Consider the following 26,606-nt stretch of genomic DNA (forward strand, 5'->3'; position numbering starts at 1 on the left):
CATCCCATCCATCAGGTCATGTCCCTCCAGCCGCCTCAGATGTGTAATGTATGAGTTGCCAAGCTCATGCTCAAATAAAGTAGGCTGGTCAGAATATAATCAGTGTATGACCTGTGAAAACAGCCATGTTGAAACAAAAACTGAAATATAATGCAATTTGATAAAATTATACAGTTAGAATTTTGTGATATGCAATAGACAAATTTAAAAAAAGATACATATTAGTCACTGCTGTGCATAAGCATACTGAACATGAACTGTTTACACATATGACAGAAATATATTTGTTATATTCAAATTTCACATTATTTGTTTGGCATCCATGCATTTATAACATATTATTTAATAAAGGGACTGAGATACACCCATATAGGCCTACTAAACATTACGTTTGTCAAGACTACAATGTTACTTGAGTATTGTGATTTGGCAGACATTATTTGCACAGTAGGCTATTTTCCTTCAGTGATACATGAAACTTCTACTTTACTACATTTCAGAAAGCGATATTGTACTTTTTATAGCATATAAATATGACACATTTGGTTTGGTTTATGATTTTTATATGTGAAGACACTAAGCCCAGATAAAATATGAGTGAGTAGCCTCGTAGTAGAACATAGTAGTCTTCTATATTTCTGCTCTGAAGCCTACTTATTTACTTTTACTTTTTTACTTTTAGTAGCTACAGCACTTTTACTTGCAATGCACCATTTAGACAGTAGACTTTCATTCACAAAAAGTTATTTTAACACTTCCTGCACCATAACTGGTCTGCATTGTCTTGTACCTTCGATAAATAAATATTCTGACCCAGCATGTGCAGTAGCCTAATATCTCTGACAACATTTATTATAGATGCTGTGTGCACATTTTGACGGTGGGGGGCGCCGTTAGATCAAATCATGAACGGTAACTGAACAGCGGGGGTTTTCCTAGGAAAACTGTTTTAGTAACTGTTTCCTCTCCCTGGTAGAAGCTATGCTCAGAAACAGAAACACCACTCCCATTTACATTTAATTACATTTGAGTGAGTTTGTCCTGCGCACGTATATAAAGAAAACTGTACTGGCCCTTTAAGGCCGCTTCACGCTGCGTGCTGGGCGCATGCGCAGTCGGGAGGAGCAACAGCCTCTATGAAAAACAACAACAATCACTACAGCAGGGCCGAAGCAGGAGAGAGATGGCTCCGTGAAGCTCCAGACGCCTGGCCCTCACCACAGCGATAATCCAGCCCGACTGCTGCTATTTCTCCCGGAGCTTTATATATGTCGACGGTGCCGAGCCCATGAACCTGGCCAGTCAAAGCGGGGACGCCGGCGGCAGCCAGCTCCTCTTCGCCAACTTCAACCAGGACAACACGTACGTTAAGGCTGGGCCGGGGAGAGAGGCTGGGGGTCCGACGGCCTGTGCTGTCAGGCTAGCTGACGGCAGCTAGCTCACTGAGGACTTGTCCGGGCGTCTCACGGGGCTGTCACGGATCGACGTGGGGAAAATCCTGGAGGTGGTTTCTCATGTTAGAAATGTCCACCGAGGCTCGTTGGTGTCAGCTAGCTGAAGGAAACGACCGGATATGTTTTTATTCCAGCCGTCATTAGCCTAGCTTTGGAGCTAACATGATGTTGTGTGGTCCGAGGCTAACTTTAGCCACAATACACATGTAGGTTAGGTGTCATGTAACTTCTCGGGTGGCAGAGGTGAAATCTCTCATGGCTAATATATTAATTACAGCGGGACTGGGCTGGAGTCAAAGTCATTTTGTCCGGTTTGGACGGAAACGTTGTGACCCGGGCAGATATTTGTCAGGATAAGAGCTACAGCAGGAGACATGTTTGATAAAGCTGTGACTTTCTCAAACCGTGACACTGTTTTCTGTTTTGACAGAGTTAGGAAACACGTGTAGACACGTCTTCAGTAAGGCACAGAGAGTAACTTTACTCCTGTGGACCACAGAGGCCCCGGGGTTACAAAACATCTCCAGTCGTCAACACTGATATTAAACATGCCAGGATCTAGTTTGAAAGGCCACTGTAATAATGACACACGACGAGCATATCAGTATTCAGTGTTTGTGTGTGTGGGTACGTGATATCTCGCTGATGCAATGCCTAACCAATGCTGCTGCTGTCCGTTTCTTTTATGTAAATAGGTCCTTAGCTGTTGGCACCAAGTCAGGATACAAGTTTTTCTCCCTGTCCTCAGTGGACAAACTGGAGCAGATATATGAATGTAGTAAGTATTATCTACTATTTTTTTGTCCAATGTGTACGTTGCTCTACAATAATTGTGCTACTATAATGTAATAGTATTGCTGAGTCATCTTCTTTTCTGAGTTTTTGCATTTAATGCTGTCTAGACTGAACTCAATCACTGCACCATTAGAGGATTGCTTTTGTACTTTAAATATTAATCAAGTTTGTCAGCACATTTCCACTTTTCTTTAATATCAAGCTTCCTCCTCATTAGCGGGTGGACACTGCAGTATGTTCCCTGCTCCATCCTTATAATATACTTTATGACAGTCCTGTTACATTTGAGTAGTTGTAGCAGGCACAAGTCGTGTCATCAGAGGACATTCAGACACTGAGTCATTTTGGCAAATAAATTGTTTAAATTAACCCAAGTGTTCCATGACTAATTCACTAAAAATAGATCATGTGGTAAAGCCTTTGCTTTTCTGTTTAGGTACAACGAAACTCACACAATCAGCGTGTGATCATGTGATTTCATTTCATTTTCATTTTCACTGCCTCACTCCCTTAAATGTAAAAAAAAAAGAAGATACCACAAGGATTACAGAGAGGCAGTTAAAAAAAGATAAGAGGTGCTAAGTGATTATTTGTCTGTGTGTGTGTGTGTATGCGCAGCGGACACGGAGGATGTGTGTATTGTGGAGCGTCTGTTCTCCAGCAGCCTGGTGGCCATCGTCAGCCTGAAAGCCCCCAGAAAGCTCAAAGTCTGTCACTTCAAGAAGGGAACTGAGATCTGCAACTACTCTTATTCCAACACCATCCTGGCTGTCAAGCTCAACAGACAGGTAGGACGAGGCACAGAAGCACCCGTCTGTCTCACTGCAGTCACATCTTCATCAAAGCACTTGTTCGTGTTGAGCGAATGTCACTGCGCCGGCACGTCTTAACTTTAGCAGTGTTTGTCTTTGACCGCTGTAACTTCATCAATGTTTTTTTTGCGGCTCCTCTACAGAGGCTGATCGTGTGTCTGGAGGAGTCGCTGTACATACACAACATCCGAGACATGAAAGTGCTGCACACTATCAGAGAGACTCCGCCCAACCCTTCAGGTGAGTCTGCACTACGACTATTAATATCTCAACATAGAAAGTTTTACCTTGTGCAATGAATGTGCTCACAGGAAAATCAAGGTTTTTGGTTTCTTCCATTTCCCTCAGTCTATTTCTAGTCAGTTGTATTGTTATATCACCATTATCTCTGCTCTGGCTGCTGCTTCTCAGAAGGTTGCCAGATAACATGTATACAGAAAAAAGAAAACAAATACTGCCAGAACTATTGTAAATCTTATGGTTACAACAGTCTCACAATATTCATGATTATAGTTTCAGCTATTCTAGTTCAGACCAATGTGTTTTATCTGTCTTTGTTCATTAGTTTCTGTTTGTGTACACATTTGTGCAGGACTGTGTGCCCTTTCCATCAGCAATGATAACTGCTACCTGGCGTATCCAGGCAGCGCCACAATAGGAGAGGTTCAAGTGTTTGACACGGTCAACCTGGTAGGTGAACACAAGCACAGCGAAGGCCTCTTGCCTTTAGCACAGCTCTGAGGTTTAATAATTTAACAATTTATCCTGTCTTGGCTCTTATCTTATTATACAGCAGTTTGTTTTGCCCTGGCACACAAACACTTGTCTGCGTAGCTGAGGAATAGTTTCTGCTGCTCATTATAGCAACTATTGAATTTCACGTTGGAGGAGAGCCAAAGCCAGATCTTGTTCATTCAGACTGCCTCTCTTCATTCTGTGAGACGGTTCTTTTGTTAATTTATTTTTTTCTGAAGAAGCACATCTCTAACCAGGCTGGGTATTTGTTTTTCCAGCGAGCGGCTAATATGATTCCAGCCCACGACAGCCCGTTAGCGGCTCTGGCTTTCGATGCCAGTGGAACCAAACTGGCTACAGCCTCAGAGAAGGTAGGACAGTAACTGCACGGGGCACTGGTCTGTTATTTATGGGGCTTATTCATGTGTGAATAAAGGCTGATCCTTGTTGTTGCTTCATTCTCAAGTGTTGTCATCCTCTCTTTCACTTCCTCCCAGGGCACAGTCATTCGTGTCTTCTCAATCCCAGAGGGACAGAAGCTCTTTGAGTTTCGGCGAGGAGTGAAGAGGTAGATAGATGACTGGCGCGTTACAGTTGTGGTTTTTCCAAAACTACATGTACTGAATGTTTATGTTCCTCTCCTGCCCTGTGCTCTTTGTGCGTCATCTCTCAGGTGCGTGAGCATTTGTTCACTGGCGTTCAGTATGGAAGGCCTGTACCTGTCGGCCTCCAGCAACACAGAGACGGTCCACATCTTCAAATTAGAAACACAGAAGGAGAAGTATGTGTACGTACTTTTCCTGTTTGCTAAAAGACTCCTGAGGAAACTCGACTGGATCTTGTTACCTAATTATGTTCATGTTAAACAGAGACACGCGGGCTTCTCACATTCTGTGTGTGTGTGTGTGTGTGTGTGTGTCTGTAGGCCTGCAGAGGAGCCCACCACATGGGGAGGGTATCTGGGCAAGGTCCTGATGGCATCCACCACCTACCTGCCTTCCCAGGTCACGGAGATGTTCACGCAGGGGCGAGCGTTCGCCACCGTGCGTCTGCCCTTCTGCGGACATAAGAACATCTGCGCCTTAGCTGTGTGAGTGCTGGTCTGCAGAAGAGTGCATTTATAGAGTTTCATAGACTTGGTTTTAAATCATCTGTTAAGATGAAAAACATTTTGCTCAGCGTGGTAGTTGTGATTGTTTTAAATTAGGTTTGATTCCATTTCTTTCTTTTTTTGGTTTAAGATTCAAACCTTTGCTTTTCTTTTTTCAAATCAGGATTCAGAAGATCCCCAGGTTACTGGTTGCAGCAGCTGATGGTTACCTGTATCTCTACAACCTGGATCCACAAGAGGGAGGAGAATGCACACTTATGAAGCAGCACAGGTAACACACACATACACAAATACACACAGAGTTAATAGAGTGTAAATGATGCTGTGTTCACACTTCTGCGGTTTCATTTTAAAACACATCGCTTGCTAAGCTTTCACCTGCCATCCACACTACCCCAGAGTTAAGAGCAGAGCGTTTTGGAAACACTGCTGGCCCCTTTTTAATTTGAAAAGTCTGAGACTGCATCGCAGTCTGGACTGGTAAAAACAGAAAACTTTGCAAACTATAAAGAAGATGCCCACAGCCTCAGCTACTAGAGCAACATAGATTATGAAATGACAGTATTTGAGCTTGTTGTCTTTGCCAGCAGCTGTTGTTCAATTAAATTCAGCATCTTAACACTGCAGCTGCTTTTTTGCACCTCATCCAAAGTGTTTTTTTTTTTTTTCAACCAATCCACCACAACTGCAGAGTAGACAATCTGCTTCATGTGTACACATTGTCAGTGTATTTGACTGACTGACTGTAGGTGGTTTATGGTATTGGATTGCACAGATTATTCCTTTAGATACTCAATCAAGAGCTGCTTTGTTTTATTTTATCTTCCTGGTCCAGAGTTGTTTTCTCCTGAAACCAACTGAAATATCAGTTTGTATCACACTGAGTGAATATCTTTGCTATATGTGTGTTTTTACATAATTTACTCTAATTTTAAAATGGATGATTCACCTTTCCTTAAGGGCTTCTTCTTCAGAAGAAGTATTGAAAAGGCTTTACATATTTTTTTTAGAAAATAGTTAAATTTCTGAGTTGTGGTTTTAAATATTAATTTGGGTTGTGATCATTTTTCCAACCTTTCATGCTGTCTGTCCATACAGCTAATATTTAAAAATGGATGAAGAGCTGTGTGACTGCTTTTCCTTTAGTTTCTCAGTTATGAATCTTTTCAGGTGGTCTGGAGGACAGACATCATTTGTGACGGAGAGTTTTAAAACGAGGATGTCGTAGTGTGGACGTAGCTTTAGACAAATGCTGAGGAACAGTTCTACAGAGTTTATTTTACTCAATCTGTGCTTGTTACTGATCCCAGGTTAGACGGCAGCACTGAGGCGCCCAGTGAGATCCTTGAGCAGGGGTCACATGACCGCCCACTTGTGGCCCAGACCTACAGTGCTGCAGTCACTAAAGGTAAGTCAGTCACACCAGTGCTGCCGTGAAGGAAGAATGCAAGCTGTCCTGAGGTCGGCCTTAAGTATTTGACCTTTTGACTCCTCGTTCCCAAGGTTACTGCGAAGAGCAGGGCGCCGTGGGAGGGACGGGTCTGGAAGACGACCTGAATGACTTGCGCTTAGAGGAGGAGAACGAGCAACCGCCACTCATCCTTGAAACTGACTGACTGTGCGAACGGCTGCATCCACCAATCAGAGGGCTTCTCTGGTGCTGCTATGAACATGTGACACAAGGGGGGCAGGGGCAGGATCAAAGACCGGGGCGTGTGTTTCTAAACACTCAAAGCGTTCAAGAGCCTGTCTGTCAGTCAGTCTGTGCGTTCGTCTGTTCACATCCATGTCTGTCTGTTTCTTCCCTCCTTCCCTCCTCCGCTTCCTTTTCCCTCAGTTTGGCCTGCGCGGGCCTGACTGAAGCTTTGCATGTACACGTGCCAACCGCTAAAAACATGCTCCAATGTGAAAATGAGCATCTGTGTGTGTGTGTATTGGACATTTGATCGAGGGGGGGGAGGGAAAAAAAGACAAAAAAGAAATGTAGCTGTGTCTCCTTAAGACACACACACACACAGACGCAAGCACTGTGTAAAATGAAAGTGATTGTGTAAGTGCCTCTCTGCCCCAGAGTCATGGTTTCTTCTGTCTGAGAGAGGGATCTCTTTGCATTGGCTTAATAAAATCTTATTTTCATTTGTTGGATCTTAATCGAGGGTGTGTACCATCTTTTTCTAACCGCCTCCTCTCTCACATGCGGTCACACACTGTCCTGTGAAGACTGCGGCATCAGTTGGGGTTTTTACCCCTTCGATTTGGAAGCTTTTGGCACGAGGCAGAGGTGACTGGTGATTAGGAGTGTGTGTGTGTGTTTGCGTGCTCACGTCGAGACCTCATTTTTATGTGCGTTTGCTGGGCATGTACATTAGCTAAACAGTGAGTAATTAGCCTCCACTCGTCCGCGCTCACTTTTACCTCATCCAAACAGAGGCTCGGTGGACCCTTACCGCCCTACCCTACCCCACCCCAACCCCCTCCCCGCTCCTCAGGCCTGCAGTCATTGGTTGATTTTAAACTCTGATAGTAATTATCTTTTTTAAATCTACATAACCAATCGTAACCAATGATGTGTCATGCGTATGAAAACATGCATGGTGGTGTTGATGTGCTACTGTGTCCATACATCACAGACATTCGGGTGGTGACGATCATTTTTAGAGTCAAGCAGCAGATCGGCGGAGAAAGAGGCGGGACGCTGTCAGTGACCAGTCTTCACTGACAGTCTCCTCTTTTCCTCTTCATCCCCGCTGTATCTACTCTGTACATAACTAGATGTGGCAAGATATCGTTGTACCATACTGTCAGGTTATGACTTCCAGACTCTGGGATAGCGAGTGTTGGGCCGTCGAGTTTAACTGTGGATTATCGTTTGATTAATTGGGAGCTCAGGCTGAGCCGCATCAACTGGTCCAGGATGCTGCATGATTCCCGAATAATCTTTTTGGTGTCTGAAGCCACTAAACGAAGGACTAGCCGTGGGGGTTTTGGAGTGTCAGGCATTTTCTAATGATTTTGTACAAAATGTGAAACATTCATCTGAAACTAAAATGAAAATAAATTCCATGTTGATGTATGAGATTAGGTGCCTTTTGTTCTTGTTACACTGCGGCATTCAGAAAAGCACTAGGGGAAGTTTGGTATCATGATAGTATCGAACTGCACTACAGCTTCTGTAGCTTGAAACACGTGTGTTGTTATAATCATGTATGAAAATGTTCATTAAATTTCACCATACTACCTTAAGATATCTATTTCAGCACAATGTCCAAATATCAGAATGTGAATCGGTGACTCCTTATTCTTCACACAGTGTAAACAGTAAACTGCCTCTGACCCTCGGGGGCCACCAAGGCTTCAGGCAATTACTTTGTGGTAATGTGATGATTTACTTAAGAGCACATCTCTACATTAGTATGCACCACACAAGCTCATTGTAAACTGACATGGTAAGTGCTTAAAGTGGCTGCCACATTTTGACCCAATCTTCAACCAGCTTCAAGACTTTCATGGCTACAAAACACTGACATCATCCTTTCATTTAACATCAGGACCGTTGTATAGGGGAGAAAGGTGATGATAATTCTAGGGGCCCAGCGCCCAGTAGGGCCCACAAAAAACCCCAGTAGTCTAAACTTTGTATGACTGAATTATTCTTCATAAGACCCTGACTAATACTCATAGTAATGCTGCATTAGCATCAAAACAAAGTAGGCTAAATAGAAAATGATAATACGTAGTCTAAGAAAAAAAGTGGAAAAGTTTTGGTATTCTTTCAGGGGGCCCAGAATTCCTAGCAACGGCCCTGTTTAACATTAGTAAACATTACTAATATTTCCAGCAGATAGTTGCTGACCTTTTCTATCTGCTGTCTGGTTATAGGCAGCAAGAAAACTGGATTTATGAAACCTAAACAATGTCTTGAAAAGCTCAAAAAAGCTTCAGAGAGTAAAGAGGAACCAGCGACCCACAGCTGTTATGCAGTTTAAATACCTCACATCCATCGTGTGTGTGTGTGTGTGTGTGTGTGTGCGCGCGCGCTCAGCAGAGCATGAGCCCTTCCTGTGAAGAAGCCACCGATCTGTTTACACAGTAGTGAAGGGACACTGTCACTTGCTTGTCGTTTTTATTAAGACTTTGCTGCAGGTCAATACACGCTACACACACACACACACATGTTCAACACACGAGCAGGAGCGACACACACACAGGTGGGCTCTCTATCGTTGACGTGAGAACACAGCTTCACCCACTCCTCCCTCCAGCCTGAAGACACCAACTGAGACGACGCAAGGCGCAGAGACACACACACATACAGTGGGGACAAAAAGTATTTGATCCCCTGCTGATCTTTGCCCTTATTTCACTTGATCAAATATAAATGAATTTATAACCTTTATATGATGATATTATTTATGGATGTTTTGTTGATATTCTGTCTCTCTCTGTTAAACTAAACTTAACATAAAAAATAAAGACTGGAGACACAGAATCAGCAGGGGATCAATACATATTGCCTCACTGTACAGAAATGAAACAAACACACACAACCTCACAGGACAGACGCAACCAACCCTCCACCCGACAGCTCCGTACTAAACACATTCAGATCTACACTCGTAGACAAGAGACATAACATACAACACACTGAAGGCCAACTAACAGTGAAACATAGCGTGCAGGCTAAAATGGACTAGAGCAGTCAATGTGACCAGTCCTATGACTACACTGATTAAGACTATTGGTGATGTTAAAGACTTGTTTAATTACTTAAGACTTTCTAAGGAGATGTGTAAGACTTTCTTTTTAAGACTTCTTCCCACGCCTGGTCTCATACGTCTTCAGTGAAGCATCCTCTGGAGGGCTGAATGAGTGTGTGTCACTCTGTGGGAGAAAATTAACAAAGATGATACACAAAGTGTAAAAGGAAAAAAAACATGCTCAGAAAATCTTCTCTTTGTGTGTGTACAGTGGCATGCAAAAGGTCAAAATTTCTGTTAATGTGAACAGTTAAGCAAGTGGAGGATTAAATGATCTCCAAAAGGCATAAAATTAAACATGAAACACTCTTTTGCAATATTTTAAGCAATATCAGTGTATTATTTTAGTTTTCTACAATTTTAGAGTGAAAAGAGGAAACAAAGCAGCAGCCTGCAAAGGACGGAAAACCTTGAGCTCTCAGATAACTCTGACCAAGGTATCAGACAAGCGCTGTTTCCTATTTACATGCTGTGATAGTTTCCAACGGGGGGGCTACTAGGTACTAACTATGCAGGGTGGCCAAACCTTTGCTGCGGGTCTTTTTCATTTTCTGTTATTTTGAAAATGTAAAAGATGAAAATTGAAAAAAAATTATATTGTTTAAAAATGTCAAGTGAATTAGATAATTTCATCTTCCACTTGCTTTACTGTTCACATTAATAAAAATTTTGACCAGGAGTGCCCAAACTTTTGCATGCCTCTATACAGTATATGCCCACCTGCTAGCAATGTGTGTGTGTGTGACTGCTCCCCCTCTACCCGTCCTGTCCTCCGCTGGAGGGTTTGGTGACCTGGACGATCTCCACCGAGGTGAAGCCCTTCGTGGTCGAGGCTCTGTTCCTGGTCCTCAATTTATTCAGGGACATCTCTGCCATTTCCGCGCGCTCCTCAGCATCGTCCAGCTCGTGGACCGTCTTCCTGTACTTAGACAGGCTGCTGTTGGCCTGCTCCTCCTGCAGCGGAGAAGTTTGGGTTAGTGTTACACGAACACACACAAACACACACACACACACACTTTGTGTATGAGGGCGAGCCAGGACAAATATCTGCTGTCTGCTTTTGAGGAATTTACAGTGTCCTCCTTTTTTGATTGACATCATTTTGAATATGCACGGCTCTAATGGGATTCATGAACCAAGTAATTAAAAGCATCACTACTTTAAGGAGTTGTCAGACTCAGACATTTCTTTTGATTCACTTTATGGCCGTTTTTAACCACACACACACACGTCGGGCGGTATCCTATCTAACTCTGCCAGAAAGCTAATAATCACATCAAATCCAACAAAGATGTCAAGTTCTTCAAGTTTGTGTTTTTTCTATTTACTATGGTAGAGTTAAGCTGCCATATTGTCCTGAGGTGTGTCACTTATTTAGCCAACAATTGCTGATTTTAATGACTTGGAGTTTAGCGTTAGTCTTAGTTTTAAACACCACCAGAAACTGTCATCTGACTGTGTATTTGTAACAGTGAGAACCTGTTAAAGCAGCAGTGAGATTAGAGTCTTAAATCCACTCACAGCGTCCTCTATCTGGCGTTTGTAGCACTTGAGCTTGTTCTGCAGTTTCTCCACCAGCTCTTGCATGCGCTGGTTGGTCTTATGGTCCTCCTCCGTCTGGAAGACCAGCTCCTTGAGTCGACGCTCTCCCTTGCGGAGGCTTTTCACCGTCTCCACGTGGCGCTTCTGCTCCTGGTCCAGCTCATTCTCCAACTCCTTGATCTAACAGGATGGAGAAATGATACAACATGTGGACGACGGGCCCGTCTGAGATGTTGTTGACTGGATTCACCACCAACTGACTGCTCACCTTGGTTTCCAGTTTCTGGATGGTGCGTTTTCCGGCCTTCAGCGCCTGCTGCTCGGCCTCCTCCAGCTTCAGCATCAGGTCTCTGATGTTCTGCTCGTGGTTCTTCTTGACCTTCTCCAGGTGGGAGCTCCGGTCCTGCTCCTGCCGAAGCTCCTCACACAGTTTCGTTGCCTGAATCACATAAGAATGAGTTTCCTTTTGATCTCAATGTCTCACCAACAGCAGATCAAACTACTAGTCACATCCCTCAAGACCCTCGAATTGTCTCACTCGGACTAAAACCTGAAGGCATAGAGCGCAGAGCTGCAAATTATTTATTGTAAATCTCATTAACCGCAGCTTTAAAATGTATTATGATCAACTGGTTAAGGGCTGAACCACCTATATATCACCTGTGGATCCAAAGGAATTGGGATATCCATATAATGGAGTATATAACCTATTCTCTGAGGTTACAAAAGAACATTTCTGTTAAAAGATGGAGCCCTATAATGAAATTACTAATACAATGACAACCATAACACCGCCCACCACCGCCACCTACTCCCATTTTTTCCCTTTTCATTATTTTTTATATATTTTTTAAATTATTAATTTAATGATCTAATTTCTTCTGTTTTATTTCTGTCTTTTCTCTCCCATTAACAAGTTGATTATGTATTTTCAGTGTCTATTATGTATTTGTTACTTTCATTACGTCTAATTCTTAACCAAATTTCATAGCTGAATTCCCTTATCTGTGATTAACTTATGCCATACAAAGGTGCAATAGACAACATGCTTGTACTGAGAAAAAACATAAAATTTAAAAGAAAGTACCAAGTCATGCAATTAATATTTTGTAAATTGGTGCTTTTGTCATGACATGTTAATGTTTGCTTAATGTTAAAACTTGTCTTTTTTAATGTGTATTGTTGCTCACATCAATCACAGCCTTCTTCGCTCTCTCGTCAGCAGCACGAAACTCTGAGATCAGCTCCTCGTTCTCACTGGACACTCGGGTGAGGTCGGCCTCCAGCTTCCTCTTCAGGATGGTCAGACTTTGGTTCTGGTGTGAGAGGAAACAGAAGCAGCGGGGGGGGGGGAGAGAATTAAAAATGCAGTATGTTGGTAATGTAAAACCATAAAAACCAACGACTGCAGCCACTTACATGCATGTTGATTTCACTGAACCGCTCCGTGATGTCCACCAGCTCCTGCTCTATGAGTTTGCGGGCCCTCTCGGACGCCTCCAGGCCTCCTCTCAGCTCCTCCATCTCCCCCTGCATGAGACACAGGCGGCGCTCCTGGAGGCTGTACTTCTCCCTCAGCTCCTCGTGCTGACGGGCGTCCTCGTCCATCTGCACCTGCAGATCCTGGAGGGGAGGCGCACAACACAAGGGTTATTGCTTTGGTATTCCTCTTAAGTGTTCAATATTTTTAATGATTAAATAAAACTCCTACTTTGATCTGCTGCTGCAGCTTCTTGAGGGTTTTGACCAGCTCGGCGTTGTTCCTGTTAGCATGCTCCAGCTGGATCTCCATCTCGTTCAGATCTCCTTCCATCTTCTTCTTCATCCTCAGAGCCTCGGCGCGACCTTTGGCCTCTGCCTCCAGACTGGCCTGCAGCGACTCCACTGTACGCGCATGGTTCTTCCTGTAGATAGATGAAGTGTCACGGTTACAAAGATAAGCTCATGTGCAACAGGTACAAACCTCCTTTATGTGGATAATAGTGCAGTGGTAATAAATAAGTGATTAACTTAAAATAAATAAAAATAAATAAATCTGCAACAAATCTCTTGGAGGTGGTGTGTTCATGTTTGTGTGTGTGTGTGTATGTGCATGTTACACTAAATCTGTATATTATCTAATTTGTGAATTAATTCTTTGTAACAAGGGGTAGACAATATAAGTTCGCTTCTTTCTGCCCCCTTTCATTCAAGAGTTTCAGTATTGTTATTATTTCTATGAGTTTTATTTTATTTTTTATTTTTTATGCTCGATAAATGAATGAAATAAATAAATAAACTAAACTAAACTAAACTAACCTGGTGACTTCAAACTCCTCCTCCTTCTCGTGGATTCTGCGGTCGATGTCGGCCTTGACTTGAGCCAGCTCCAGCTGCACACGCACCAGCTTGCCTTCCTCCACCTGGACACACACATTGACACATTGACAGCTGGTCTCATGAATCCACACAAATGTTCCTTGTTTGCCCCATCATTATAAAATCCATGTGTCCTCATTTTTCCATCATTCAGTTTTTACTATCTGCTGTTTTTCCTGTCAATGAGAGCACTCTGCACCTCTAGTGAAGCTTCGGCCTCCTCCAGAGCCAGATGCAGCTCCTCCTTCTCCACCTCCAGTTTCTTCTTGGCCTTCTGCAGCTCGTGGACGCTGCGGCCTCCTTCGCCAAGCTGGTCCACCAACTCCTTGATCTCCTCTGTGAGGACACGGGACACACGTTAGAACACATTTGTATTCAGGTTTTTATTTCTCTGTATGATCTGTTGTTGAACACACGGCGGTTAGAAGACACCTGACCTGAGAGGGTTTTGTTATCCTTGCGGACGATTTCTATCTGATCCTGGCTCTCCTCGTAGGCCGTCCTCAGCTTGTAGAGCTCCGTCATGTAGGAGCGACTCTCCCTCTGGCTGTTGTCCAGCTCCAGTTGCAGCTCCTCGTTCTTCTGGCTCCACTCGGCCGCCAGCTTATCGAAAACTCGCTGCTTCTTATCCAGAGCTGCTGCAGCCGCGTTGGACTGGTCACACAAACAGAGACAAAATCGTTCTCACACTAAAAGATGTACTTTTACTGCTAGTTTCAAGTTAATTCATTGGTTTTACATTTTTAATTGATCTTTTTTTTCTTTTTTTACTGATATAGACACTGTTTCATACATGTAGACTGTACATTTCCATGGTAGGTCTACCGTGTTTTTTTTCTTCTTTTCAGTATATTTTTGCCTTTATTTGATAGCACAGTACAGTTGAGAGAGACAGGAAATGGGGAGGCAGAGAGAGGACTGTAGCCTCTGCATATGGGGCGCAGTGCTAAACCCACTGCTCCACACGGTGCCCCACAATACAGTGTTTTGACTGACCTGACTTACCTTTTGATTTTGACACTTTGATATCATTAGGAAAAAAAACCACAGACACGAGCTGAGAGGTGACACTACATGGGCAATACTGGGAAACTAATAACTGTTGTTATATTGAGTCAAAATACAGTTTCTGGTTTCAGGATACAGTTGGTCAATAGCAAAAACACATATATTAACATGATGGTCATTTATTTTTACATTCAAGTGATTAATTAAGTTATCAGTGAAAAATAGGTAGATAGACGTCACGTAGAGAACTATGAAAGATTATACTTTTAGCATGAACAACTCTGATGACACGAATTAGACATATAGACATTCATTTTTCCGGTGTGTGTGTTTGGTCGTACCTTCTCCAGGTCTATGGTGAGGTCCTCCACTTCTCCCTGCAGCCTCTGCTTGATCTTCTCCAAACTGGCAGCTCTGGCCTGAGCCGCCTCCGCCGCCTCCTCGGCCTCCTGGAGACGCACGGCCAGTTTGCGCCTGGAGGAGAGTGGGAGGAAAGAGGACGAGGCATCCGTGCGATTAAATGAAAAAGTATCAACACTTTTTTTTGTGTGATTTCACTTAATAAACAGTTAGAAAAAAAAAAACATAATACAACTTTGCCTCTGATTTACAGTGAGTTTTTATTGTTTTTTTCTATTTAACCTACTTGGTCTCCTCCAGCTCCTCGGTGCGGTGGATGGCGTCGGTCTCATACTTGGTCCTCCAGGAGGTCACGTCAGCGTTGAGCTTGGACACGAGGCGCTGCAGCTCCCCGCGGCCTTCCGACTCCTCCTCCAGCTGCTCCTTCAGGAGGGCGAGGTCATGACGGGCGTTGGCCAGGGCCACCACCGCTGTGTTACGGCCCTGCAGAGAGGGAGAGAGGGCATATCGTTGGTTTTATTGGCGAGTTTTAAAGTCACAGAAAGGTCAGAGAAAGACTGAGCAACTCTCAATTGAGAAAATGTGAAGAAAATATAATACTAAGCTTAAACCTAGACACGTGTGTGTGTGTTTTTATAATACCTTGCTCTCCTCATCCACCTGTCTCTTGAGCTCATCGATCTGCGAGGTGAGCGAGGCCTTCAGCCTGGTCACCTGGGTCAACTTACTCTGCACATCCTCCACTTCCCGGCTCAGATCATTATTTTCCGCTGCACACGCAAAACAAAACAAAAAAAGGATAGAAGACCCAACTCTGCAGATAAACTCTACAGAAGTGTGCATGCGTTTGTGTGTGTGTGTGTGTGTGTGTGCACTCACCCGTCAGATGGATCTTGGCTGTGCTCAGCTCAGTCTGAGTTCGCTCCATCTCCGCCAGGCGAGCGTTGGCCTCTGCCAGGTTGTCCTCCAGTTTGTGGGCATGAGCGTCCGAGTTCATCTGCAAGTGTAAAAACACCCAAAAGCAAAACCAGAATTGAGGAGGAGTTTATATTTTTGTGTGATATGTTTTGTTATTGGGGTTAATCGCACAAGTTCTTCAAATGAATTTAATTTAATGAAAAAGCATCTGATACAGGATATAGATCCTCTACATCAGACTCAAAATAATAACAACATACAGAATTTAAACACAAATATACCAACCCATACATAATATCACTTAAATACATATAACAGAATAATCAAAAAAAAAAAAAAGCTCCCACATTACCTCAAGATAAACTACAAAAAAAAGAAAAAAAAACAAAACCAAAAGAATTGCACCTTTGCTCTCTGGGTGGCCTCCATGGTGACGTTGAGGTCTTCGATCTCAGCCTTCATGCTCAGTTTGTCCTTCTCCAGTTTGACCTTCAGCCTGGTCAGGTTCTCCAGCTGCTCGCCCAGCTCTGCCATCGCGTCCGAGTGCTTCTTCCTCAGCGCCGCCGCCGTGGCCTCTGATTGGAGCGCCGCCTCCTCCAGCTCCCGCCTCAGCTTCAGCAGGTCCGTCTCCCGCTTCCTGTTCTGCTCGATCTGAAGTGAGATCGGAGCACGGAGCAGGTGGTGGATGTTATACGCAGGGAGAGCAGGCTGCCCTCTGGTTGATTGACAGCTGTCAGAGAAAACACTCACCTGAGCGACGGTGGCCCCTCCCGCCTCTTCCAGCCTATCGCTGAGATCCTCCAGGTCACGTGACAGCTCGGCCCTCTGCTTCTCAACCTGTCGGCGAACCGGGGGAGAATCAACTTGAATCTTCAACTGCAACATGTCATATGACGCTATGGCTGAAGCTGTTGAAGATATGATGTACCAACCTTGGCTCTCATGGCTCGCTCAGCTTCCAGCTCCTCCTCCAGCTCCTCGATGCGGCCCTGAAGGACAACCGGATGAACAAGTGCTTGAGAATAAACAACATAAACATTATTTCATTGTTTCATAATGGTGCTGGAAGAATAAACACACATTTATTTATTTGTAATATTGTCAGGGACTACATCTCCAGGGTTTACAGTAATGGAATAAAAGAAACATGGGCCGTTGTGTGTCTAAAGCACAAACCTGATGCTCTTTGAGCTTACGGCCGAGCACGGAGCTGAGAGCTTGTTCATCCTCCAGCTTCGAGTTCATGTTGTTGATCTCAAAATCTCTCCTAGAAGAACAAATACAGAGAGGAGAGGATCAGGAACCACTGTGTGTGTCTGTGTGTGTGTGTGTGTGTGTGTGTGCATACATGCATGTGTGCTTGCGTGGCTTTTCTTTCTCACTTCTTAATGACCTCCTCCAGGTCCAGCTTTGCGTTCTCCATCTCATTCAGGTTCTCGATGGTCATCTTCAGGTCTCCCTCCGCCTTCCTCCTCGCTTTCTCCACCTCCGCCCTGATCCTCTTCTCCTGCTCCCAGCTGTCCTCCAGCTACACACACACACACACACACGAATGCTGAGTATATTCAGTGGCGGGTGCAGAAGACACTCTGTAGGTGTTCCTATGAAGGTGAAGAGTTTCATACCTCATTCACTTGGGTGTTGAGCTTGCTGTTTGTCTTGGTCAGATGGTTGACTTTGTCTTCCTCTGTTTGGAGATCCTCCACAGTTTTCTGAATACATTTTAAAATAAATCGTCACTATTAAACTATACCTACATTTACATAATAAGAAATATGACTTGATGTGCATGTGTGTGTTTGTCTACCTGTTGCAGTTCCTCCAGAGCTCTCTTCTCCTTCTGCAGCTTGACGATGCTGTCGTCCCTCTGGCTCAGGTCGCCTGTCAGAGTTCGCACCCTGAAGTCCAGACCCTAAATGCACCATTGAACAAGAATTCAGTGGTAAACTCTATATAATGCCCAGATGGCTCCAGATCTACACACTGACTAGAAATAGGCACCAAAATAAAAAGAAAACATATATATACATATACCTGCACAGCTGCTATACTTTTACTTCCTCTCTCCTCAGACTCATCTTCCTCCTCTTTACCTGTTTCTCTTTCTCTGTCTTGGCCAGCGTGGACTCCAGAGACTCCAGGTCTCTCTTCAGCTCATTCAGTTCCCCCTCCAGCTGCCTCCTCTGGCCGTGCAGGGACGCCGTGTTTCCCTCTTCCTCCTCCAGGCGCTCACGCAGGTCCTGAATTCACACTCTAAGTTATTCACCTCTATTTTTCTCATTTTGTGTCCCGAATCCATACAACACAGATCATTCATTTAATATTGTCAGTAGTCACCTGAAATCAGTGAAGTGTTAATCTCCCCATGTGTCGGTAACATTCCTTGAAATTAATGTCAGTTGTGTTGCACTGGCGCTCTGTGTTTGTTTGTTGCTGTATCACTGCATCCTCACCACCTGCCTAGAGGTGACTGACTGTTATTCACTGTTAAAGGTAAATTACCTGCACTGACTCCTCCAGATGGACCTTTTGGTGCATCAGCTGGGTGCAGCGCTCCTCGGCATCACCCAGCGTGTCCTGCTCCTGCGGGGACACGAGGAGATAAGGTGTGTATATCAAATCAAATCAAATAAACTTTATTGTCCCAACAGGTCAATTCGTCTTGGGCACAGGCTAGTGCAACAAGACTGCAAGCATGGGATAAAATATACACATAAAGACAACAGTGTTTAAACAGGACAGAACATTGACATCCGTGACATGATTGTCGTAGTTGCTTCACTGCTAAGTCATAATAATAACAGACTAAAAAAATAAAATAAAAGTTTCATAAAATTGCACTGGCACAACAGGAATAAAAGTTAAAATCAATTTAAAAACTGACATAAATGCAAAGTGCAGTTTGAATGAATTTTTATTTTCTAACATGTATAAAAAAAATGTAACTATTTGTACATACAAAAGAAAGAAAAATAAAGAAAAATAAAAATAAAAATAGAGCCAAGACATACCAAAACACCGCACATCGTTCGAAAAAGGAGTGGGAAGAAGTACAAAACTTTTTTAATTTCCCACCCCTTTTTAACTATTCTTCAGTTTGTAACTACACAGATATCCTTATAAGTTTGGTACTGCCAGAGAGATACCACAGTATATTGAGTTTGTAGTGTGTTAATAATTATTTAGCAGGGAATATTCTGGCTTGTGAATAGTTAATTTGTCATATGTGCACATCAACTCCGCACCCCAAAAACAATTTCAAGGGACACACTCTGTACAATGCTCTGAATCTGTGAGGCCTCTGGAAACTCAGCTGTCTGCACATGTGCACTTACTGCAGCCAGCGCCAGGGCCAGGTCGCTCTTCTCCTGAGACAGAGTGAACATCTTCCCCTCAAGATCTTTGATCTTGCCCTCCAGCTCCTTGACTTTCTCCACCGCCGCCCTCAGCTCATCCTCCTGGGCCTTGAAGATCTCCTCCTGACGGGCAACCATCAGCAGGGGCTTCACCTAGGGGAGCCGCAAGGCAGAAAATATGATGATGATGATGAAGGTGGTAATGAAGATAGTTTATAATTTGTCAACAGGAGAAAACTCAGCATTTTACCTTAGTGTAGAGTTTCCACCAGCCCCAGAAACGTAACTGGAGGAATTTCCTCACGTTGCGTTGGATGGCCATCAGTGCGATTCTGCATCACATAAGCACAGAAACCCTGTTAGTGCTCACCATTAAAGGAAAAACCTGCTGTGCGCACACACAGACACACACACAGACACACTGACCGTCTGTCCACCATCTTCTTAAACTCGATCCTCATTAGAGTTCCTCTGAGTTGAGCCTGCAGCATAGTTATGATCTTGGCCAGACGCTCGTCTCTCATGTCCTCCAGCTTGGCCAGGACCCCTGCACGGAAAAACACCTGGAGAGGAGGAAACACAGACAGGTGAGAGAGGGTGGAACAGAAAATGTAGTTTGTTGTATATATAGAGATGTAACATACTGACATACTGTATAACTCATACTCTGTTTGCAAAGTACTTCAATTTCACTGTGGAAAATACCTAAAACTGGTATGTAGACGCATCGGATTAAATGTAATTAGTTACTTTCCAACCCTGGGTATCACTGCCAGTATTAGTGCGTTCATTTGTGTAAATGTGACTCATTACAACTGGGGCCGTACCTTGGTGTGGCCAATGCGGTATTCCATATTATCCAGACCAATAGAACTCAGGATGAGCTCAGAGGCCTTCTTGTTGTCAACGAATCCCTTGGGGATGACGTTGGGGTTGAGGATGTAGTACCTAGGAGACATTCCATAAATGAAGTCATAGAATTTCTTAAAAAGTCATGTTTGTTGGGGAGAATCACACAGGGCCACGAAAAGGCCATAAATACACACAGTTCAGCCGTCAGATAGGAAACTGAATATACAACAGAGTTACTGCACAGAATGAAACTAAAGAGATGCACTAGACAAAATGGAGATGGACACCTGAATAAGGGGGATTAATACAAAACTGATGGGGATCACACCTCTGTTTGAATTCTGGGTACTGTAGTCTGTTGGGGAATCCTTTCCTGCAGATGCGGATGCCCTCTAGGACACCATTACAGGCCAACTGGTGCAGGATCAGATGGTTATCTGTCACAGCTATAGAGAATGAGACAGAGAGAGGGGGGGGGGCAGGGGGTTATTGTCAAGGCCAAACATTTCCAGCTGATAGTAAATATTTCATCAAGGTCTCAAATAGAATACATCTACATAGTTAAACATATTTCTCTGTTTGAAATACACTGTGTTTGTGCCATGAAACCATAATTTAAACAGCACACACACACACTCTTCACACACTGACCTGACTTCTTGAACTCATTGGGCACGATGCAGCGGACAAAGTGAGGAGCAGTGCTTCGCAGGGTGCTCATCAGCTTATTCAGTTGTTCCTGTTGAGAACGAATAGTTAACGGACTCTGTGAATTTGTGAGCTTATTGTGAGATCCACTGAAGCATTTGGTTTTAAATGTATGTTTGAGTGCAATAGTGATTTTGTCAGATTTTTTTTGCTTTGAATATGGAATGATGGAGAAGTGAATAAGGGGTGGGAACTGAAAAGCTCCGCTTCCTTGCTCCTTTTTGAGCATATATTGTTTATGGATTTGAATATTGGTCTTGTTTTTTGGGACACTATAACACGTGTTATTTATTTAATATGTCTTTTCTTTTTCTCTTTTTTTTAATGTTCGAAACAAAGAGCAATCAATCAATCTGTGCACACATAAGCGATCCAGTGTGAGTTACCCTGTAGAAGTTGGAGACGGTCTGGAAGGACGAGCCTTTCTTCTGCTTCTTGGTTCCTGCAGCGGCCTCCTCCTCTTTGAAGAGCAGAGCCAGCAGCTGCATGGAGGACTTCTGGAAGAGTCCCACGACCGTCTCATTCAGAGGGTCTTTGTTCTTCTCCAGCCAACCAGAAATGTTGTAACCCACCTGTGAAAAGTACAAACAGCTTGACTGATGCCATGTAATTCATGTTCATCGTGACTTTGTCAACAATATCAGCTGTGACCTACCAGCCCCTAACATCTGCCATTACATTAAATGATCTGACAACAACAACGGAGTACTCACAGTGCCAGCATAGTGCACCAGTTCAAAGTGGGCCTCGACTCCTTTCTTCCCCCCTTTTGGCTTGAGGAAGTTGGACGACTTGCCCTGGTGGTTGTCATACAGAGCTGCTTTGAAGGTCGCATCTGTCGCCTTTGGAAACACACACTGTTCCTCCAGGATTGAGAAAATCCCCATGGGCTGGAGAGGAGGTAAAGAGACAAATAATGAGATACAGTCTATGCAGCATAAAATATACTCTATATCCATGTTCTTTATGTTCACAGTGTATTTGTGAGCGCCCTACCCTTTCCAGCAGGTCGATACAGGCCTGCAGGTCCAGGCCAAAGTCAATGAAGACCCAGTCGATGCCCTCCTTCTTGTACTCTTCTTGCTCCAGCACAAACATGTGGTGGTTGAAGAACTGCTGCAGCTTCTCATTGGTGAAGTTGATGCACAGTTGTTCAAAGCTGTTCAACTGGAGATTAAAAAAGGGCAAATGATGAAAAGGTTTTTATCATGAGATGTATGAAATACAATCCAGCACCCAGTCCATCTGCATCATTCTCACCTCAAAGATCTCAAACCCAGCGATGTCCAGCACTCCTATGAAGTACTGCCGCTGCATCTTGGTGTCCAGGGTCTTATTGATGCGGGTCACCATCCACTTGAACATCCTGTCGTAGATGGCTTTTGCCAAAGCACCGATGGAGTAGACACACTGGTCCTGGTTCTGACCTGAGTTGAAATATTGGGTACCGGTAAATGCATTGTTCCCACTTGTTGAACACTCATGTCTTGAATCATCTAAATAACATCCTTGAAATACCTTTGGTCACAAACTCATTGCCAACCTTGACCCTGGGACGTGTTACGCCCTTCTGCAGCTCCCCAGAGTTGATGCCGATGAGGTGAGCGACTTTGTCGGCCACTTTAGAAAAGGAATAAGAGAGTGGACAAGGATTTAATAAGATTATTTGAACAATGTCTTTCAACACAAAGTGGGGCACAGAAAATAGGACTGAGATTAATGGAAGGAAGAAACAATATGGAGTCAGAAAATATGAGCTGGGACACAAGAATGAAAGACAAATATCAAATGTAACAAGATAGAGAACTGGGCCAGAAGGACAGAAAAAGAAAAAAGGGTAGCTTGGTGTAGAAAAAGAGAGAGGTGGGCTTTTTATACCCTCAGTGGAATCCACATCAGCTTGTTCCTCTCTGGGTTTCTGTTTGAACTTCATGTTGCCAAAGTGCATTATGCCTCCGGTCAGCTTGTACACACTCATCTTCTCCTCAGGAGTGAAGCCCAGGACATCAAAGGCTTCCTGTGTACACACAAGCATAGAGAGAGAGAAAAAAGAAGAGATAACTGGTTATGCACACCAACCTAACACAAAGAGACACAACAGCACCATCAGCAGGCTGATGAATTTATATGACAAGATTTCTAATTGTAAGAGCTTCAGTTTTTTATTACAACTTGAACATCAAAGCTCTGCATGAAAAACTCAGAGAGGCTGTGAATCCAAACATGAGAGAGAACAAGAGTTGACCCACATCAGTGAGCAGCAGCTCCTCTCCATCGTCCATGTTGTCCACCACTGTGACTCCCTGACAAACCCACACATACTGTTTGGGGTCTGGGTTCAGAAGCAGAGCCCCTGCAAAACAAAGCATTTAACATAATGATTCAATTAGGTTGATTAACATTTAATCAACGGCACCATAAAATCTTTTTTTTTTCCTTCTTTATTTGAGGTCATTTTAAACTGGCCATTATTGGACTTAATTACCGTACATTACTTCCTCTGCACGATATATATATATTCATTATTTAGGTGAGTTTAAATTAGCTCTCTCTTTTACTTCTGACACCTACCTAAACTTTTAGCTAACTATCAAATTCTATCAAAAATCTAAAAATAAATCTCTAAGTCACAACGCTTGGTGTTGCAGCTGACACAATTTATATATATGTTTTCAATATCTTACAACTAGGGAACATTGCTTCTCTGGATTTCACCAGACTGTGCTATGTTTAACAGCACTGCTGTGTTCAGTCACATTTTGGAACAGCCATGTGTGTCTTTTTGATCTATTATACAACATCTTTTAACAATTTATTACCTTTGACACATGCAGATGTGTGAGACTATCCCTGGTGTTAGAAAGAGAGGGGAAGCTCTTCAACTCTAAGCAATTTCATAAAGCCAATGTTAAAACAATGAGCAGTGAAAAAGAACTCTACTTTGTTATTCATGTTTACATTAACTCAACTTAACAGTGTTTCAGTATTAACCAGTGACAGTGCAGCTTCATGTCTCTCACCCATCAGCTCCGGCTTCTTTCCAGAGAGGAGCTGGTAGAAGATGTGGTATCCTCTCTCTGCGGCCTGCTGGGAAATCACTCTTGATTTCTCCAGCAGATCTGAAGCAAAAAAGAAAACACCAGAGACACACATTATGAGGATCCTCTTGTCTTACTGTAATTATTTTCGCATTACTGCTATTTTTCTATTTTTCTACAGAATAACATCTATAGTTCATGAAATATAGCACATATAAGCTAAGCGTTTGCAAAATAAATGTACTCACAGCTCTCAATATCAGCACCAGCCAGCTTAGCTGTCGGCCCAAAGTGGATGCGAATGAATTTTCCCTTAAAATGCAGATACATGAATCACCATTAATTTGATGATGTTGTGTTCATATGTTTGAACATTTTTTTTGTGTCTTCTAATGATGTTTAACATGATCACATATCGTCCTTACGAAGCGTGAGGAGTTGTTGTTCCTGATGGTCTTGGCATTCCCAAATGCCTCCAGCACTGGGTTAGCCTGAATGATCTGGTCCTCCAGAGACCCCTGAGAGGAGAGGAGAGGAGAGGAGAGGAGAGGAGAGGAGAGGAGAGGAGAGGAGAGGAGAGGAGAGGAGAGGAGAGGAGAGGAGAGGAGAGTTTACATGATTTATGCCAGACAACAAAAGCAACATATGAATGCATGGCTCCGCACAAACACACACTTGCCTTAGAGTCTGAGACTTTGCACCCAGAGGCTCCAACATTGGCAAAGTACTGGATGACCTTCTTAGTGTTCTCAGTCTTGCCAGCACCAGATTCTCCACTGGAGGAAAGACGCCAATAAGGATTTAAATAATATTGAGACATGAAGACCACATGGTGGGCTATACATCAACATTTGGGGGGAGGGCTCTAGCTTAGAAACCAAAAAAACAAACAAAAAAACATCTGATGCCCTTACGTGATCAGCATAGACTGGTTCTCATGCTCTGCGACGTCAGGAGACACGAAGAAGACGTGAGAGGGGAGAAACAGAGAGGGTGTGAGTGAGGCGAACATAATTACTGCTGATTTCCCTCTGAGCAGATCAGAGGGCTGCTGACGCTCCCTGTCAGCAGTACCAACAACACAGACAGCTGTCAGCTCTCCCCTGATGCCACATAATGGCTGCAAAGTATTCCTCTACTCCCTCAACAAATCACTGCACGCCACAGTGATTACACACCTCCAACAACTGCCCCGCTCCCTCTTTCCACTTATAACCGTGTAATGACTTTCTAGCAACTCATCTCATGGGGGCATATCCCAAATTACTACATACCATTTGCATGCTTACCTCCCTTGTTTGCCAGCTTCACCCCCCTCCCCTCACCCATCAATGACCTTTTGATTGATGATTAAAATTTCTTCCTTCCCTTTACTCTCCAAAAAGCGTCTCTCTGTCTCTCTCCCTGTGTCATTTTTTCCCCCACATCTGATATTTTACTCCGCCCATCGCCCTCTCCTCACCCATCAGCATGTCGTGGTAAGCGTTGTCAGAGATGGAGAAGAGGTGAGGAGGAACTTCGTTGCGTTTCTTCCCCTTGTATATCTGGGCCACTTTAGCGCCGTAGATGGGCAACCATTTGTACGGGTTGATCGTCACACAGAAGAGGCCTGAGTAGGTCTAGAAGAGAGAAATAAAAGGGCTTGAGGGTAGCAGCAGAGTAATGTAGTCAATGCACTTGCAGTAAAGTGGCCACACATCAAGTTTTTTCCCTTTATGTTTCCTGCCCTCCCTGTTTATTCTATAGAGAAATGTCTGGTGCATTTTAAGGGAAAAGTCCAGTTCTGAGCAAACATTTTTAGTGATTGATCACAATTCATTTAAGTCTGCCCAGATGTTTGCCTCAACCCAGCATGCATTTTAAAAGGGTGATCCATCCCTTACTTTAGTATTTCATTTCAATAGAGTTGGGAAAACGCTGTAGAGCTGTCCATCCACAGGTTGGGTAAAGCTCAAAAAAACACTGAAACCTACATGTCCCATAATGCAAGAATGTCTTGAGTTGAAATAACGCTAATGAAAGTTTCTCCAGAGACACATTACATTATTGGTTGTATTATTTTTTCATGTCAGTGAGTGCTATATAATATCAACCTGATAAATCTAAATTCTACACCTGTGGTCGGTAACAGGCTTACATAGATCCTCATGCTGACGTAACGGCTGCGCAGGTTTTCCATAACGCTGGCCTCGTTGAGGAACGTGAGGTTGGCCATGTCGCTGGCCTGGTAGAACTTCGGAGGGTTCATCTGCTGGACATCGTCCTTCTTCACAGTCACAGTCTGATCAGAAATAAAATATTCAATCAGTCACTATTCTAATCATATCTAATCAAATTATGCTTAAATGCACAGGTTCAGTCTTTGTCTTACTGTGTTCTTGGTGGTTTTGATGGTGACTTTGTCCCCATCTTCAGACTGGATCTCCCCAGCAACAAAAGCCTCCTTCTCATCTTTGACCCAGCAGGAGCGCTTGATGTCGTATGGTTTATTCATAGCATCCAGCCGCTCCTTCTCTGAGGGAACCAGGAACGGCATGGGGTCCACATCGTCCCCACACTCCCCTTTATATCCACCCGGCATGGCTGCTGTTGCTGCTGCTGCTGCTGCTGCCACCAACACACACCAACTGACCAACTCACTTACCAACCAGCTGCTGCAGAGAGACAGGCTGAAAAAGAAAGAGACAGAAAGTGTGAATAAAGTTGTTAAATCAAGTGAGAGGACGGACAGTGGTGATACTCACCAACGCAGGAGGGAGAGGAGGAGAATGGGTGTGTGTGTCCAGGCCATGGTCTTTTATA

The 26,606-nt window shown here is 43.7% G+C and overlaps 2 protein-coding genes across 3 annotated transcripts; one reads left to right on the forward strand and one right to left on the reverse strand.

Moving 5' to 3' along the window:
- The first annotated feature begins 1,123 nt into the window (after positions 1–1,123).
- On the forward strand, positions 1,124–7,981 carry wipi2 (WD repeat domain, phosphoinositide interacting 2). 2 transcript variants are annotated; one of them, XM_083977490.1, is made up of 12 exons: positions 1,124–1,362; positions 2,150–2,232; positions 2,868–3,037; positions 3,205–3,301; positions 3,654–3,751; positions 4,075–4,167; positions 4,294–4,364; positions 4,470–4,583; positions 4,722–4,886; positions 5,071–5,178; positions 6,218–6,315; positions 6,411–7,981. In XM_083977490.1, the coding sequence occupies exons 1-12, from the start codon at positions 1,289–1,291 to the stop codon at positions 6,521–6,523; spliced, it is 1,284 nt and encodes a 427-aa protein (XP_083833616.1). In that variant the 5' UTR covers positions 1,124–1,288; the 3' UTR covers positions 6,524–7,981. The 2 variants fall into 2 exon arrangements, with proteins under 2 accessions (XP_083833616.1, XP_083833617.1); XM_083977491.1 differs by having other exon boundaries at positions 4,470–4,577.
- Positions 7,982–10,420: 2,439 nt separating this feature from the next.
- Positions 10,421–26,385, reverse strand: LOC310989521 (myosin-16-like; the record flags this gene model as incomplete). The annotated part of the gene is made up of 43 exons (XM_083976612.1): positions 10,421–10,618; positions 11,186–11,386; positions 11,475–11,645; positions 12,397–12,522; positions 12,626–12,829; positions 12,918–13,110; positions 13,505–13,608; positions 13,764–13,900; positions 14,002–14,218; positions 14,914–15,046; positions 15,219–15,415; positions 15,575–15,702; positions 15,812–15,929; positions 16,256–16,501; positions 16,601–16,687; positions 16,783–16,839; positions 17,027–17,117; positions 17,233–17,378; positions 17,476–17,562; positions 17,658–17,762; positions 17,944–18,090; positions 18,353–18,433; positions 19,186–19,359; positions 19,457–19,538; positions 19,633–19,769; positions 20,034–20,154; positions 20,387–20,504; positions 20,710–20,797; positions 21,153–21,338; positions 21,480–21,656; positions 21,763–21,933; positions 22,027–22,193; positions 22,285–22,386; positions 22,645–22,783; positions 23,016–23,119; positions 23,787–23,885; positions 24,053–24,116; positions 24,230–24,322; positions 24,484–24,580; positions 24,719–24,746; positions 25,267–25,423; positions 25,942–26,085; positions 26,176–26,385. 43 exons carry the CDS (start codon positions 26,383–26,385, stop codon positions 10,421–10,423), a joined length of 5,832 nt encoding a protein of 1,943 aa, XP_083832738.1.
- Between the last annotated feature and the right edge of the window lie 221 nt (positions 26,386–26,606).

The sequence above is a fragment of the Trachurus trachurus genome (assembly GCF_905171665.1).
Source record: "Trachurus trachurus genome assembly, chromosome: 8".
NCBI lineage: Eukaryota > Metazoa > Chordata > Actinopteri > Carangiformes > Carangidae > Trachurus > Trachurus trachurus.

Excerpts from the sequence above, each read along its gene's own strand:
- wipi2 (XM_083977490.1), top strand. The coding sequence starts at position 1,289 with ATGAACCTGGCCAGTCAAAGCGGGGACGCCGGCGGCAGCCAGCTCCTC. Across the intron at positions 3,302-3,653 it reads GACTCCGCCCAACCCTTCAG|GACTGTGTGCCCTTTCCATC; the intron begins GTGAGTCTGCAC and ends ACATTTGTGCAG. Across the intron at positions 4,887-5,070 it reads AACATCTGCGCCTTAGCTGT|GATTCAGAAGATCCCCAGGT; the intron begins GTGAGTGCTGGT and ends TTTTCAAATCAG.